Raw genomic sequence first — 16,469 nt, forward strand, 5'->3', positions numbered from 1 at the left:
CTTGACTGGCCAAGTCAATCTTCAGATTTAAATCCAATTGAACATGCATTTCATTTCCTGATAAGGCAAAAAGACCTCAAACCAAACAAACAACAACTGAAGATGGCAGCAGTACAGGCCTGGCAGAGCATCACCAGAGAATAAACCCAGCATCTGGTGGGGTCAATGGGTCGCAGACTTCAGGCAGTTATTCCATGAAAAGGATTGTCGACTAAATACTAAACATGAGTACTTTATTTGGACATTGTATATATTTTTTTTTCCCAATACTTTTGGAGCCCTGAATTAGGGGGAGTATGTTTTAAAAAAATAAATAAAATAAAAAAAAACGTTCTAAATGGTGAACCCAGTCTAAAGAAAAACCCCATTGAATTAAAGCTGAGAATCTCTACTTTGACCCCACAGTAATTGTTTGATTTCAAATGCTTCCTCTTTCCAATTCTTATGGAGGGCACTGTATTTTATGTGAGAGAGAAAGACCTATTTTTTGTTGTTAAATGTGTGATTAATATCAAACTATATTTTGATGATGCCTCACTTGGTTGTGTTTAATTGTAATATTGTCAATAGGATATTGAAGATATTGGAAGGAAAAAAAAAAGAGAGAGAGAGCGAGAGAGAGAGAGTGTCATGGGGCAACCATATATGGGCACACCATCAACTCTGGTTTGCTATTGGTTGTGGGCCTTGTGCAACTGCCTGTCAACAAGATGGCCATCCTCCCTGTTACTGTTCTAACACCGATTATTTAGGTTGTTGAATCAGAGAACGTAAAGCCCCGTGTCGTTTTTAAAAGGGGACGAGGAAGACTGTGAAATAGGAGTTAGTTCACTACAGACATGGTTTGTACAATCTAGTCACTTTACTACAGGCCTCGGTATTAACACTATGGTGATATTAGAAAGTACTGTACCTACTACTACGTGGACACACGTAGATAACCCGAACCAGTTGCACCCCAATCCTTGAGTCTGATGAGGAAAACAGGCCTACGCTACGAGCCAGGGAACTGCAAGTAAGTCAGCTATCGTCGGCAACCTTGCAGGTCATACACCTCCCGGAGCTGACCTACAACTGAGGTAAGATGACAGCTAGCCTAGGTAAAGCATGATTGGGTGTTCGCTACCTAGTTAGCTTTAACCAGTGTACAATAGCTTAAGTTAGTATAGCTTCAGTACATTTCTGGTCAAAGGTATCTAGCTAGCTTCCCTTGCTAATTGTCTAACTATAGTAACTTAGCTAGCTAGTTCAATATCGACCAAACTTGTGATTTTCTTTTTATTGCCAACGCCGGGCACATCTATCCGTATAGTAGTTGGTGATGTCTGTCAGCTACCAGTATTGAATGTCAGCCATGAAGCTAGTTAGGACCAGTTCGTCTTCCCACAACGGGCTAGCGATATATCGCTAGTTGATTTCGTTAATGAAGCTAGTAATGACCGCGGTATTGTAGATACTTAGGTAGGCTAAGGTTCTATGTGGGCCTGCACAGTATACTTTTACTCAGTAAGATTTTGGCAAGAGTTGGGATATTTCGATTCGCAAATTGTGTGTGTGTGTGTGTGTGTGGGGGGGGGGGGGGGGGCGGCGGCATTGAAAGCTTAGCTATCATTGCTTAATGAATCAGATTCTCAGCCCCCTAGTTCGTTCGAATTAACGTTAGCTAGTAGTGTTTATTGAATTGTAGGATTCAAGCGTGCCTCTGCTCTCGTCTATGGCGCATTCGTCGAGCAATTTCTGAATTGGCTTGCTAACTGTCTCCTCTACATCATCGAGTATACGTGTTTCATGACCACATGTCATGTTGGAAAGGTGATTGTTTGTTAGCTACAGTCGTCTGTATTTCCTCATTGCACTTAATCTATTAAAGCTATTGACGCCCAAATGACCCTCTATAGGCTAGACCTTAACTTATCACCTCTTCATGACAAAAGGCACTATGGATTTATTTTCTCTGGGATGGGAGGTGTGATATTTTGGTCTTATCACCTATGAATAGCTTGAGAGTGGAGCTTGGTTTGGTTAACTTTATCAAAGAATCAGCATGGTAAGTACAACAGTGGGGCACTCAAGACTGCACGTTCTAACAACGTATCAAAGGTAAGTGGTCACAGTTAAGTGTATTTCGTATCTAGGCCGTATTGTGTTAATGTCAATCTATTACACTCTCTCTTACTTCCCCTTAGGATTTTACCCTGTAACATCTTAAATGAAACATTATACAGCTATACAACAATTCTTTCAATAAACTTAAACAACTGAACTAAGAATGTTGTCTTTTTTGGGACTTTTACTTCTTAGTCCAGTTCTTTTTTTCTGTTTTACTCAACAAAACGCAACAGTCTCTCTTTAACTGAAAAGTCTCTCTTGTTTTGTATCCTTTTTACAGGTCAAGTCTTTTAGGAGCCATGCGGATACTTTCAGGATACTGGCGTTCAGCAGGCTGCCTTGCAGCACTATTTGGTTTCACTGGGACTGGAGTTGGTAAGTTTCCAGTGCTGGTGGTGCAACATAACTTGGGCTGAGGTTGCGATTCGGTGATGTTGTAGTGTCAGGGACTTGGAGTGTCCATTGGAAAATGTAGAATGTCCTCTGGGATTCACACCTCTCCATGGCAACATGAGGTCCACATGAACAGTGTGCTTTCTCAGTCCATCCTGAATGAGGTAAGTAACAGGTCCCACTCTCTGGTTTACTGTGGCATGTATCGGTTTCTCTTTCCCTCCTCTGAACTTGCAACTGTGGTACATTAGCGTAAAGTTAGCTAAGCGATGCTTGAGAGGGACAACAGACTGTCTGTTGTCCTCCAGGATGTTTTTCATCAGACCTTGCTTCAGTATCTGAACTGACCTTTCTGCTGCGCCATTCGAGGCAGGATGGTAAGCAGGAACAAGGGTTTGCTTGATTCTGTTGTTTTTCAGGAATTGTTTGAATTCTGAAGAGATCAGCTGCGGTCCATTGTCCGAAACGATTTCTTTGCACAGTCCGTAAGATGCGAACAGACTTCATAGCTTGTCGATGAGGTTCGCTGATGTCATTGACGTGATGTGAAACACTTCCAACCGTTTTGAATGGCTATTGGGGACCACTAAAAAGTAGCGAAATCGATGTGAATTCTCTGCCACACCCTCTCGGGGTCATTTCCAAGGGTGAAGTGGTACGACCACTGGCATCTTCTGTACTGCTTGGCAACTCTGCATTTTCCGTTCTGTCACTGTCCAACCCTGGCCACCAGATGTAGCTGCGGGCTAAGGTCTTCATCTGACAAATGCCAGGATGTTTGTGGTGAAAGTCCTCCAATAGTCTTTCTCTGTCCCCAGAGTACACAGTCTTGGTCTTCAGACAACTCGTGCCTTCTTATGAAGTTTGGTGTCCGTTCTTCATCTGTCACGTAGCTTGGCCACCCATTTACAGTGTAACTCCACACTTTACTGAGTAGTGGATCTTTCTTGGTGCTTTGCTCAATGTCTTTTGCATTAACTGAGAGCTCGTCCACAAGTGAGAAGTAGAATATGCTTCCCCCCCCTCCCCTGTGATGTCTTTCTCTACTCTTTGTAGTCTTGACAACGTGTCTGCGTTACTGTGAATACAGGAAGTAATCTGATCAATGTCGTAGTTGTAAGCCATGAGTATGAATCCCTATCTTTGCATTCTTAATGCTGCTAAGGTTGGAACAGCCGACTTGGGTCCCAGTATAGCCAGCAAAGGCTTGTAGTCTGTCCGTAAAGATACTTATGGAACTTCTTCATGCCGAAGATGATTGACAGGGTCTCTTTCAATCTGGGCGTAGTGCTTTTCTACATCTGTTAGTGTCTGTGAAGCAAAAGCAATGGGTTTTCTTCCCCATTATCCATGGTGTGGGAGATGACTACGCCCACCCTGTACAGTGATGCGTCACAGGCGAGCTTCAAGGGTTGTTGGGTGTCGTAATGTACCAGGATATTACTTTTCAGAGTCAGCTGTTTGCTTTCCTCAAACGCTGTGTTGCGGACAATTGTCCACTTCCATGGCTCTTCTAGCCTCAGTAGGTTGTGTAACAGCTGGAGCAAGGTTGACAGGCTAGGCAGGAATCTGCCGTAGTAGTTGAGCAGGCCTAAGAACGACTTCAGTTCTGAGACGTTGGTTAGTCAGGGCTTTGACTTTTTCATTTGTGGGATGCAGTCCGTCCTTGTCAATCAAATGAGTGTTCCACGCTGCTTTGTAGAAACATTTTGAGTTTCGCTCATACTCCAGATGTGTTAGCACTTCATCTAGCTTCTTCAGGTGTTCTTCCTTGGAATGCACTGTGATGAATGTTATCCAAGAAACATGAAATTCCCTGTAGGATCTGGTCCATGACTGACTGAAATATTGAAGGAGCACGTGACACACCGTAGCTGATGGTACCTGTATAGCCCACGGTGAGTGTCATATTTTTCAGAATCTGGATCCAATGGGAGCTGCCAAGTGTGTTAGATCTAACTTGGTGAATGACGTTCCTCCAGCGAGTATAGCAAATAAGTCCTCTGTTTGGTAAGGGATAAGTCTCCTCTTCCATGCTCTGGTTTACAGTGACCTTATCACCATATATCCAATGGATTTGTCACTCTTCTATACGATGACTATGGGTCAGTCACTCCTGTCTACTTTGGTCATGATCTTTGTTTTCTCAAGCCTATCAAACTCTTTTTCCACAGCTTCCTTCAATGCATACACTACTGGTCTTGTCTTTATGAAAATGGGCTGAACATCAGAACGTATCCTGATTGTTTTGAAAGCCCCCTGGTGGCGCTTTCGTGTAGCTTTTATGGCTGGGTCTGTCTTCCCCAGCCTTCTCTACTGAGTGTTCTGCCAGTTTTGTCCCATCAGTTCAGGTCTGGCTCCTTTTTAATAACCAATGGTAAAGTCACTTTGATTTTTGTACTGCTCTGGCACTTTAACAACCTACTCCTCAGGTGAGAAAATCCCTTTGCTAGGGTTTCAGCTATAACTAACTTTTCTCCAGCAGCAGGTGAGCCAGAGCCTTCTGGTAAGACACTTCTGAGACCAGGGAGCCAGCAGCCCCTGTGTCTAAGTGCATGTCCAAGTCTTTTCCATCCAAAGTGACGTTCACTGTAATGCCCCCATTTGAGGTAGTGTAGACTGTATATACTCCGAACAGCTCTGAATCATCCTCATTATTGTCAATGTTGTTGCTCTTGGTTGTTTCAACATACTGTGTCTGTCTCCCTCTGCGGTTCCTACATGCCAGAGCCATGTGTCCCACTTTAGAACATTTCTAATTTTTTAATCTGCATTCATGAGCAGAATGTTTTCCACTGCACCTGTAACATGATTGCTTTTGACTAGCATTCTCTTGCCTTGTGTCATTTCTGAAACGGTTTCTCTCCTGTGTCATTGCTGTGCTTGAACACTCCTTTTCCTCTCCTGGGAAATGTTTTTGCATTTACTGTTTGAGCCTCTTTTAAACGTCACTTTCCCTGAAAGCTTAACCATCTTGCATGCCCTCTTGAATGTTAGATCCTCTTCTGCTAGCATGTTGTGCTGCATAGCTTCAGAGCACAGTCCACTTACAAACTGATCTGTGCCTCTGAAAGATATTGTCCAAAATCACAATTAGCTGACAGCTGTCTCAAAGCCACAACATAATCTGCCATGGACCCAGGACCAAGTCAAGTGTGATGGCATATTCAGTGTCACTGGAAACTCTCTCTGCACCTATGAGGCTTTCAGAGAGTAGCACAAAGTAATTGAAGCTGTGGGTTCCTGGCAGAGTACTTGTGTTCACATATCATTGACTGTTCTTTTCGCAAATTATCCATGTCTTCTTGTTCTATGAAAAACACTGAACTCCTTTGATTTCCTCCCTGCAAAACTCATACACTTGTCTGGTGTTAAGAGTCTGATTTTCGGTGGTCCAGTGGTCTAGCACCATGACCTACAGTGCACATGTTGGCATGGGTTTGAATCTGGCCCATGCCTAGCTGACGCATACATACCCTCTCCTCCTTACTTTCCTGTCTTTCTTCACTATCTCTGTTCAATAAGATGAAAAATATAAGAATGTGACTGCCCACTTAAAAAAAAAAAAAAAGAAAAGTGATTTTCCAGAGGTCATTGGAGGCTTGCTCTTATGTTTGTTTGTCTCTCCTATCCCATCACATGGTGATTTACCATGGCTTGTGGAAAGAATGACTAGATGCACTTCACTCCAAAGTCACTCTCATGGTAGCACAAATTTATGAAATGTTTGCAATTCTTGTACTGTCCACCACAGCCATCACTGAAATGGTGGACATTTGTAGTGGGCCTATTTATTTCCAAATTCTTCTCGACATATTCAATGACCATACTCATGACCCTGTAGACAACTAACGTCATGAGTCAGATAATGAGAAATTAAACAGTGAGTCTTCAGTTATCTGGTCATTCATCCTGTAGTATGGTACAACTGGGTGAAGAGAACATGGCTGTTTGTTCCAGTGATGACTTTGAACCTCATCGTGAATCACAAACTTAAAGTTATCAGCAAAATCTCAGAGGACAATGACAACAATCCATTAGCTCTTCCTTGTATTGCTGAAGATATTGCTTGTTGCTTGAAGATGTGCTTGTGCCTTTGCAATCTACACTGTTCAAAAAAATTAAGGGAACACTTAATCGTCACACTGTAACACCAAGTCAGTTAAACTTCAGGGATATCAATCTGCCCATTTAGGAAGCACAAGTGATTGTGAATCAATTTCACCTGCTTTGGTGCAAATGAAAGTGACAACAGATGCACTGGAGAGGCAAAAGCAAGACAACCCCCAAAAAGGTAATGGTTTTGCATGTGGTGGCCACAGACAATTGCTCTCTCCTTATCCTTCCTGACTGATTCTTCTCTAGTTTTGTGTTCTGCCAGTGTCCTTGTCACTACTGGTAGCGTGAGGCGGTACCTGCAGCCCACTCAGGTTGCACAGGTAGTCCAGCTCCTCCAGGACGGCACGTCCATACGTGCGGTCGCAAGAAGGTTTGCTGTGTCTCCCATCACAGTCTCAAGAGCATGGAGGAGATACCAGGAGACCGGCCGTTACATGAGGAGAGCTGGACAGGGTCGTAGAAGGGCATCAACACAACAGCAGGACCGATATCTGCTCCTTTGTGCGAGAAGGAACAGGAGGAGCACTGCCAGAGCCCTACAAAATGACCTCCAGCAAGCTACTGGTGTGCATGTGTCTGACCAAACTGTCAGAAACAGACTCCATGAGGGCCCGACGTCCTCTAGTGGGACCTGTGCTCACTGCCCAGCACCGTGCAGCTCGATTGGCATTCGCGAGAGAACACCAGAATTGGCAGGTCCGCCATTGGCATCCTGTTCTCTTCACAGATGAGAGCAGGTTCACACTGAGCACATGTGACAGGCCTGAAAGAGTCTGGAGACGCCGTGGTGAACATAATGCTGCCTGTAACATCATCCAGCATGACAGGTTTGGCGGTGGGTCAGTGATGGTCTGGGGAGGCATATCCTTGGAGGGTCGCACAGACCTTCATGTCATAGCCAACGGTACCCTGACTGCTGTTAGGTACCGAGATGAGATCCTCAGACCCATTGTCAGACCTTACGCTGGTACAGTGGGCCCTGGGTTCCTCCTAGTGCAGGACAATGCCCGGCCTCATGTGGCCAGAGTGTGTAGGCAGTTCCTGGATGAAGAAGGCATTGATACCATTGAATGGCCCTCTCGTTCCCCTGACCTAAATCCAATTGAGCACCTATGGGACGTTATGTATTGGTGCATCCGACGCCACCAAGTACCGCCACAGACTGTCCAGGAGCTCACTGATGCCCTGATCCAGGTCTGGGAGAAGATCCCCCAGGACACCATCCGCCGACTCATCAGGAGCATGCCCAGACGTTGTCGGGAGTGCGTACAGGCACGCGGGGGCCATACACACTACTGAATCACATCATGAGTTGCCGTGATAAAAGTTGGATCAGCCTGTGGTTTGAATTTTTTACTTTGATTTTCGGTGTGATTTTTGAATCCAGCCCACAATGGGTTGATGATTTTGGTTTCCATTGACCGTTGTTACGTCATTTTGTTCTCAACAAATTATACAATGTACATCAGTAAAGATTTTCAACTTGAATAATTCGTTCAAGATCTGATGTCCCTTAAGTGTTCCCTTAATTTTTTTGAGCAGTGTATGAATGGGCAGTGAGGGCATCCAACTTCTCGAACAACAATGTCAGAAAAACCCATGGGCAATGTGCGTGTTACTAATTCATGTCATCAGTGTTGAAGCTGCTGTTTTAGGAAACTTCTGACCTTGACTACACCACGGCAGTTCTTACATCTTGTTCTCTCTGTCACAAACCATAAGGTCTGAGTTCATGGTAGTCCTTGTCCACTTTGCTCAACATTAGATTCACATTCTGGTCTATTGTACATATGCACACCAGAATGTGTTCCAGATGAGCCAACTGGCGCACAATGCTTTGGCTGTAGACTGCAGAATTCGGAAAAGCCAATGTTGAGTTCCAGATATTTCTTTTTAAAAGCTGCATACACTTCTTTTAAGTTGCACAAAAGTAGTGTCTTCTGCTCGTGAACTTTGAATTTGACACTGACAACATCCATCTTACCTGTTTTGGCAATGATTTTTTTACTTTTTTTTGGGTCACTCCGTGATACCTTTCTCTGAAACCAATGTTCTTTGCTACACCTCTGCACGAATCATGTGATCACTGACGTTAAAAAATTCTTTAGTTGTGACTGCAGACCATGATGGTGGAGCCATTGTTAATATTTGAATCATTTTCTCTCTGCTAGATACTTTGAGTTAGCCATTGACTTAATGAGCCTGTCAAGATCTTCAGCCTTTTGCTGAATTTCTTTTGATGTTCTCAGGCTGCTCTGTTTGAGGTGCTAGTTTCTCAGGTGATGTATCAACAACCAGAGCAGCCTACTAATGTATGGTGGATTGTGTCTTTCAACTTTCTCTGCATCTGGTTGAGCTTGCTTTTTGCACAGGACACCTTTGAATGAGATGCCACTCCATGAAGCCATAGTGGACTTCAAATGTCAGCTAAACTGGAGTCAAGATGGGACTTCATTCTCTTTGCATCCAGTTCATTGTCAAGTTCACAACCACATGAATTATGTTGATCCCTTTTTGCTAACACTTTGTCTCTTCTTTGAAATCAATACGACATGTTGGACACCATTTCTTTCCAGGTATGACATTGATAGCCAATATTTCTTTGAAATGCTTAGCCACCTCCACTCTTACTTATCAGTGACCCCGTGTGTCTATCAAATGGATCACAGCATTTTCTTTACAAGTTTGTGTATAAAACCTATAGCTTTTGTTCATCCTCACAAGTCCTCCATGAAAGCAATTCAGTTTCTCCTCTTGGCAACTTCAAAGGCTTCAACTCAACTCTCCTTGAATAGTCCAATAAGTGGCATCTCTCAGAGGGCTATCCCTACAGTGCAGTTCTCGTATGAAGACAGATACCCCATTAAAAACCATAAGCAAACATCTCTTCAGTGTGATGAGACATTTACCATTAATGTGTTAGAAAACATTAGATCTATTCAATATACCATTGCACCACCAATAGAAATCATTGCAAAGCAGTATGCAGTGCATTTTGGGGACATTTACCTTTAGAGACCATAACATTGAAATGATTGGAACAGCATGGTTTGCTTGTTCACTAGGAATGGTTTTACTAATCCAGACCTATTTTGCACTGAATGCGCCATACACTCCAGGTATTCTTTACCAATTGGAATGTTTAACTAATGAGACTAAAAAGCCCTGAGCCAATCCCTCCCACTGGGTAGTAGCCTCAGCTGTGGCCAATTAACCCAATTTTCTTTCAGATGTTGTATTGAAGAGTGACAGGTAAAGGTGAAGTTGTGAATTTGTTCACCTTTATAGCAGGGACAGCACCATCTAGTCAATATAGTACGAGATTATCACACTGTATAATGGAACATTAAGAGACACAACTTCAATTACTAATTTATTTGGAGAGGGCAACTCCCCCAGTCACCAGATTCACCAGAAAAAAGTGCCCTGTGTAAGTAATGGGACAGTGAAGCATTTTTTCTTCTACGCTCCAAAAGTTTGGATTTGAAATCAATTACTATGAGGTTGAAGTAGAGATTCTCAGCTTTTGTGATTGGTGAAACCATTGTATTTGTGTACATTCAGAAATTATAACACTTTTTATGCATAGTCCCCTTATTTTAGGATACCCACAAGTGATGGGACATAAGAGGGCTGTCAGTGTCAAGTATTGATTCTAGGCTTTGGATTTGACTTTGGAGTTTGCTATTGGTGTTTGACACCTCTTTGGTCCTCATGCTGACAATGAAAGTCAAGAAAGCCACTATTAGGCTGAAAAATCTGCAAAAGATCAGAAACATAGCCAAAACCTTAGGCATGCCAAAATCAACAGTTTGGGCTCAGCAATTGCAAACGGGCTGGTAGGCCAAGGAGGACTTCTACAGTGGATAACCGAAGATTGCTTACCATAATTAAGAAAAACCCCAAAACAACTGTCTCACAGATCAGGAACACTCTCCAGGAGGTAGGTGTGAATGTGTCAGAAACTACAAGCCGCAGAGTACGTCACCAGCTAAACTACATTGCAGGGTACAAACCACTAGTTATCCTCAAAAAGGTTAATCAGGTTACAGTTTGCTAAAAAGCCTGCAGAGATCTGGAAAAAGGCAGATAAGATGAATATTGTCATGGCCCAGAGTGATTGCAAGAGGAAAGTTGGGAGAGAAAAAGGATCTGCCTTTTTCAGATTTACAGCATACCACCTCATCTGTGAAACATGGTGCAGGGGGGTGTTGGGTTTGGGCATGTATACCTGCCACTAGAACTTGCTAACTTGTCTTAATTGATGATTGTAACTGCTGACGGCAGCAGCAGAATTTATTCCGAAGTGTACATAATCGTCTTGTCTGCTCGAGTGCAAGGAAATGCCTCCCAATTCATTGGATGGCGCTACATCATACAGTAAAACAGTGACCCAAAACATACTGCCATAGCAACTAGGGATTTTTTCAGGGCCAAAAAGTGGAAAGGTCTTGACTGGCCAAGTCGATTTTCAGATTTAAATCCAATAGAACATGTATTTCATTTCCTGACGAAGATGATGAGGTTTTAGGCAAAAAGACCTCAAAACAAACAACAATTGAAGATGGCTGCAGTAAATACAAAACATGAGTACTTAATTTGGACATTTGATGCATCTTTCCCGTTACTTTTGGGTACCCTGAAATAGGGGGACTATGCATCAAAGAAGTGGTGTAATTTCTGAATGGTGAAACCAATATGTACACAAATACCATCAAATAAAAGCTCAGAATCTCTACTTTAACTGTTTGATTTACTGTACATTGTTCCATAGTATGCAAAAAAAAAAAAAAAGATTTTAGCCTACATTTAAGCAATAACACACGAGTGGATAGCGTGACATCGGAGTGCTGTCGACCATCACAGCTGTTCCGATATCCTAGATATATAGCACAGCCTTGTGTTATTGCTTCAATACAACAGTTAACACCAGCAACAATTCTGTTTTTTTTTGTTTGTTTTTTTGTATGATGTATTAGTTTGAGCTCCGCCTATAAAAAGTACTTAATAAAACTATTACTGGTAGTTAGGGACGCAGTTTGGTTGATAGTTCTGGAGCGCATGGTCTAATATGATTAGCATGGTAACCCAAAACAAATCTCTGGCTGGCTTTATAAAAGCTAGCAAGCCACTTTTGGTTTTTGAGAAGTGTAACAGGATGACTGATTGTCTTTTTGGGAACTATATTTCTCAGCTCGGCAGAAACCACCACAATCTCACAAAATACTTAAATCATTGGTTTCTTTTCACAATTTTTCCATTTGTTTAACCGTTGTATAATGCTCATAAAGCCATGCTTTATCGTCAATAGTCACTTATTCCGCTCCCTCTACCCATGAGAATATTGAGGATAAATCACGGCTTCTCTGGCATTATTGTTTAAATAAAGACCTTTTGGGTTTTTGTGAAAGTGCTAAATACATTTCCATTGGTCTGTTTTTTCCTGTCCTATTTGAAGTACTGAGAATCCATTTGGTGTGTTTTATTTCTCCCCTTCATCTACCTAGACACAGGTCCTGAAATGGCCTTAATTAATTAGTTCTAAAGATAGTACAGTGAGCAATATGTACCAATTAAGTGAATCTGTTGAGGGGGCTGTCTGAAAGCTTGAATCTCTTATTGTGCTCTGGGTTGATTTCTAATGTATTGAAATCTAATGCATCTTTGCAGAAACCGTTTCCTTCCTCTCTGAAATGAAAGGCTTGTAATCATTCATTAAGTTCTTGCAATTTAGGAATGTTTTTCCCACCCTTTCATAGTGGTTGCTCAGATATCAGCAAGACAAAGATAATGCTGAAAATTTTTACATTTTCCATATTAATTCAGTTCCCACAACCCTTATTATTTGTGTGTGTCTCTCTCTCTCTCTCTCTCTCTCTCTCTCTCTCTAGATTGCATGCCCTCCTCCTGTAGTGGCGCTTGCAGGCTGGCACAGAGAGAATGAGTAGTGTGGTGCACAGCAGCTAGTCAGCCTAGATGCCGATATGCTCCCCTCCAGCCCGTGATGGACTGAGACACCTTCTCCCACATCGGCTGTGGTGCCCGCGCCCCTTCGGCAACTACTACCGGAACAAGCCCTGCAGTGCTGGAACGGAGGGCAGTGGGGTGGCTGTCTCCCTCTGCAAGGCTGACGCCTGTGGCGGGCCCATGTCTCTGGAGGTTGGGGGAGGCGTGGAGGAGGACGACGATGACGACGACGACGACGCAGCCTCTGAGAACCCTCCCCCAGATCCTGACCCCGCCTTGGCGCTGCAGCCCCCTACCTCCTCCACCCCCATGTCGCCCTCAAACGGTACCCAGATGGAGGATGGGAGGGTGCTGCTGGACACCTGGTATGTCATCAAGCCCGGCAACACTAAGGAGAAGATTGCCTTCTTCGTGGCACACCAATTCAGTGGGGCGGGCTTGCCTCGTCCCAGCGCCATGAAGGTGAAAGGGAACTGGGCCACCGACTGCACTAAGGCCAAGCGCCGCCGCTGCTGCTCCTCCTATGACCCCCCCACCAGGACTCAGAATGACCCCTCTGTCACCCCTGACTCCCTGCTGCCACCAGAGGCCTCCACCCCAGAGAAAGTCACTCAGGGGTTGAGCGAGACTGACCTGCTCTCTGTGGCTGAGATGGTGGCCCTGGTGGAGCAGCGGACAGCCATGGCCCTGCAGGGCATGGTGGCCCAGGCACAGCCTGCTACTGGCTCCATCCACCCCCAGCACACCGTCCTGCAGGGCACTGTCTCTGATCCCAGCCCCATCGTGTTCCTCTCTGAGAGCCCTGTGCCCCCGCAGCCTCCCCCCTCACAGGCCACTCTGGATGAGCAGCAGCAGGAGTTGCGTCACGTAGCCCAGTCCCAGCAACAGCACCTGGAGAACCTGAGGCCAGGATCAGGACTGGGGCTGGATCCCTCCGGCAGGGAGAGGGAATTCTGTGGTGGGGACTCTGGTGGTGGTGGGCGAGGCGAAGTGAGGATTGCTTTCCGGGTATCTAGCCTGGACCCTCACTCGCAGTCGGAGCCCGCCGGGCGACCCCGCTGCATGTTCATGAGCTGTGGAGGGGGAGGGAGCCAGACAGAGGCAAGTGCCAAAGAGAAGATCACCTGTGACCTCTACCAGCTCGTCAGCCCCACCTCACGGGACCCCAGCCAGCTAGCTGGCTCTCCCAAGGCAGACCCCCACCACGGGGAGGGCCATCTAGACAGGCCAGCCTCCACCCCTGACCCCAGCCAGGATCTCAGCTCTGGGGAGAAGAAGACTGTGGGCCGGGAGAGAGTGACTGGCTTCCATGTGGAGGTGGTGGTTACGAGCGCTGTGGACCAGTGTGTGTTCTATGCCAAGGACAGCACAGAGAACGTGCAGGAGGAGACTGTATGCTTTGCCATGCACAGTGGGGCCAGCCCTGCTGACACCTCAGAGGACCCCCGTCCGGGCCAGCTGTTTTTCCTGCAGCCTGCCCGACCCGAGGAGGACAGCGGCAGCAGTAGTGGAATGTTCTCTTTAGATTGCACCAATAACAATGGCCCTGCAGGGGGATCCACTGAGCGGCCCGATTCCCCCCGGATGGGTGTGGAGGACTGCTCCGACCCCTCTTTGTGCCGCCTCTACCGCCACGTCTCTCATGACTTTCTGGAGATCCGTTTCCAGATCCAGCGTCTACTGGAGCCGCGGCAGTACATGCTGCTGCTGCCCGACCACATCATGATCAACGTCTTCAAATACCTGCCCACACGCTCACTGGCCGCCCTCAAGTGCACCTGCCATGACTTCAAGGCCCTGATTGAGTTGTATGGTGTGCGAGCCACCGACTCACGCTGGAACCAGGACCCGCTCTACCGCGACGACCCCTGCAAGCAGTGCAAGCGGCAGTATAAGTGGGGTGACGTGTCACTCTGCCGCTGGCACCCCAAACCTTACCACCACGACCTGCCTTACGGACGCTCCTATTGGATGTGCTGCCGGTGCACGGACAAGGATACCCCCGGTTGTCGTGTGGGACTGCATGACAACAACTGGGTACAGCCCTGTGAGCTGGTGCAGACCCTCGCGGGAGGACGGGAGGTAGAAGGGGCATCCCTCTTGGCACACTAACAACCAGGGTTGGGATCCTCTCCTGTGTGTCAGCTCTCTCTGCTGGCCATCATATTGTTCTGATTCATAGCAGTCGAGTAGATCCATACTCGGTTCTTAGTCCATGTGAGCACTGGTTTATATGATGAGTGGACCCCCCCCCCCCCCTCCATGTTAGTGGAATGGTGCTTGTGAGTGTGCTGCATGGGACCTGATGCTTACGTCTCTGCCTATTGGTCATTGACATTTCTGACCTAGTCGTACTGTTAGTTCTGGGAAAAGTATAATGAATGAGACAGTTGGGCAAAAGAAAGCTATTTGATGTCACTTTGCAGAGGCCACTTTGTATAAAGGTTTGACTGCTGGTTTATCTATTTTTGTTTGCGTGTGAATGTTACCTGTATTCCTGAAGACTGTTCTCTCCCCCTTCATCTCCTCTCTGATTTATTTTTGTCTATCTTTCCGTTTTTTGTTTTGCCTGGTCCCTCTCCATCTCTCCCCCCCACACACTCCCTGCTAGCTGGCAGAAAAGCTGTCATTTGCTTCAATGCGGGTGAAAGGAAACCACAGACCATAGAACTCTTGTACATCAACTTCCAGCCTTAACCTCCCACTGGTCCTGCTCACACACTTCCTTAATCTGCAGAATCTATCTGACAAATATCAAGAACTATGATGAGCCCTCTTGACTGGATATGGGAGATTACTGTAGGTTTCAGACTTGTAAAATGTTAATGGGAATATCTGCTTCTGAAAAACAGAAGTGATTAAAACTGGTATCTGACTCTGAGCTTGTGTATTTTTGCTTCTCCATGGATAGAAGATATTAATTAACATTTGTATTTTTGCCATATTTGAAAGCACATATTTGCTAACTGTTCCTTAATTTCCACAAGCTCAGGAAACACAGCGCTTTGCCAACATAATTATTGCATTACTTTGAGATCCAGTGTTGTCATCTTGCCACTAAATTAGGATAGAGCCAAAATCTACATTTTTGGCTATACTCCAGCGAATTGGGTTTAGGGTTACAGGGCATTTCTTGCATGATGGTAAGTGAGCAGAGATGTTTCTGAACACTTCTGAATTCATTGTGATTCTGCCATGCTTATGAAGTAAATAAATCATGAATAATGATGGGTGAGAAACTTGGAGGCTAAACCAAAAGATGCACACAAACAGGATTCAGAAACATGCCTCCTTACTTAAATGTCTCCAGACATGATTCCCCATACACTTACTGGGCAAGACATGACCTAAAACCCAGACTTGATGCAGTTATTGCATGCAACAGACAATTGGGGCTGGTTAGTTTCCCGGACACAGACTAAGCTCTTATCCAAGATCACATTTTATTTAGTCCAGGACTTAATAAAGGCTTAATCTGTGTCCGGGGCCACTTTAATATATTTGTCCAAATGCTTAAGACTTCCTCAAATGGTGTTATTGTTATTGACTGCCAGAAAATAAAGAGAGATGATTATTTTTCCAAGTTAGTGGGCCTTAAATGACCATGAGAAAGAAACATGTTTATTAACCCTCCATGCGCTTTATTGTTCATGATTCAATAGTGTTCTCACATACAATATTAATGAGTACACCAACACGTTTCTGAAGATGCTTCTACACACACTTTTGGTTAATACAGTGAAAGACAGTGTTGCAGTTGATTTTCAACGCTACACATGTTATGGTGACATCCTACACTGTATTCCAAGTTGACCCCTAGCCACTCATGTTATCTGAGGACTGGATTGGTGGAAGCAATTTGGTAATAGTTACATCTTGCC

At 44.9% G+C, this 16,469-nt stretch overlaps 1 protein-coding gene across 2 annotated transcripts; it reads left to right on the forward strand.

Moving 5' to 3' along the window:
- The first annotated feature begins 753 nt into the window (after positions 1–753).
- LOC310823850 (F-box only protein 46-like) lies at positions 754–15,464 on the forward strand. Of its 2 annotated transcripts, XM_083696719.1 has the most exons (3): positions 754–1,079; positions 2,390–2,484; positions 12,513–15,464. In XM_083696719.1, exon 3 carries the CDS (start codon positions 12,598–12,600, stop codon positions 14,698–14,700), a length of 2,103 nt encoding a protein of 700 aa, XP_083552845.1. In that variant the 5' UTR covers positions 754–1,079; positions 2,390–2,484; positions 12,513–12,597; the 3' UTR covers positions 14,701–15,464. The 2 variants fall into 2 exon arrangements, with proteins under 2 accessions (XP_083552845.1, XP_083552846.1); XM_083696720.1 differs by lacking the exon at positions 2,390–2,484.
- Positions 15,465–16,469: the final 1,005 nt, after the last annotated feature.

The sequence above is a fragment of the Argentina silus genome, assembly GCF_951799395.1.
Source record: "Argentina silus genome assembly, chromosome: Y".
NCBI classification, from domain to species: domain Eukaryota; kingdom Metazoa; phylum Chordata; class Actinopteri; order Argentiniformes; family Argentinidae; genus Argentina; species Argentina silus.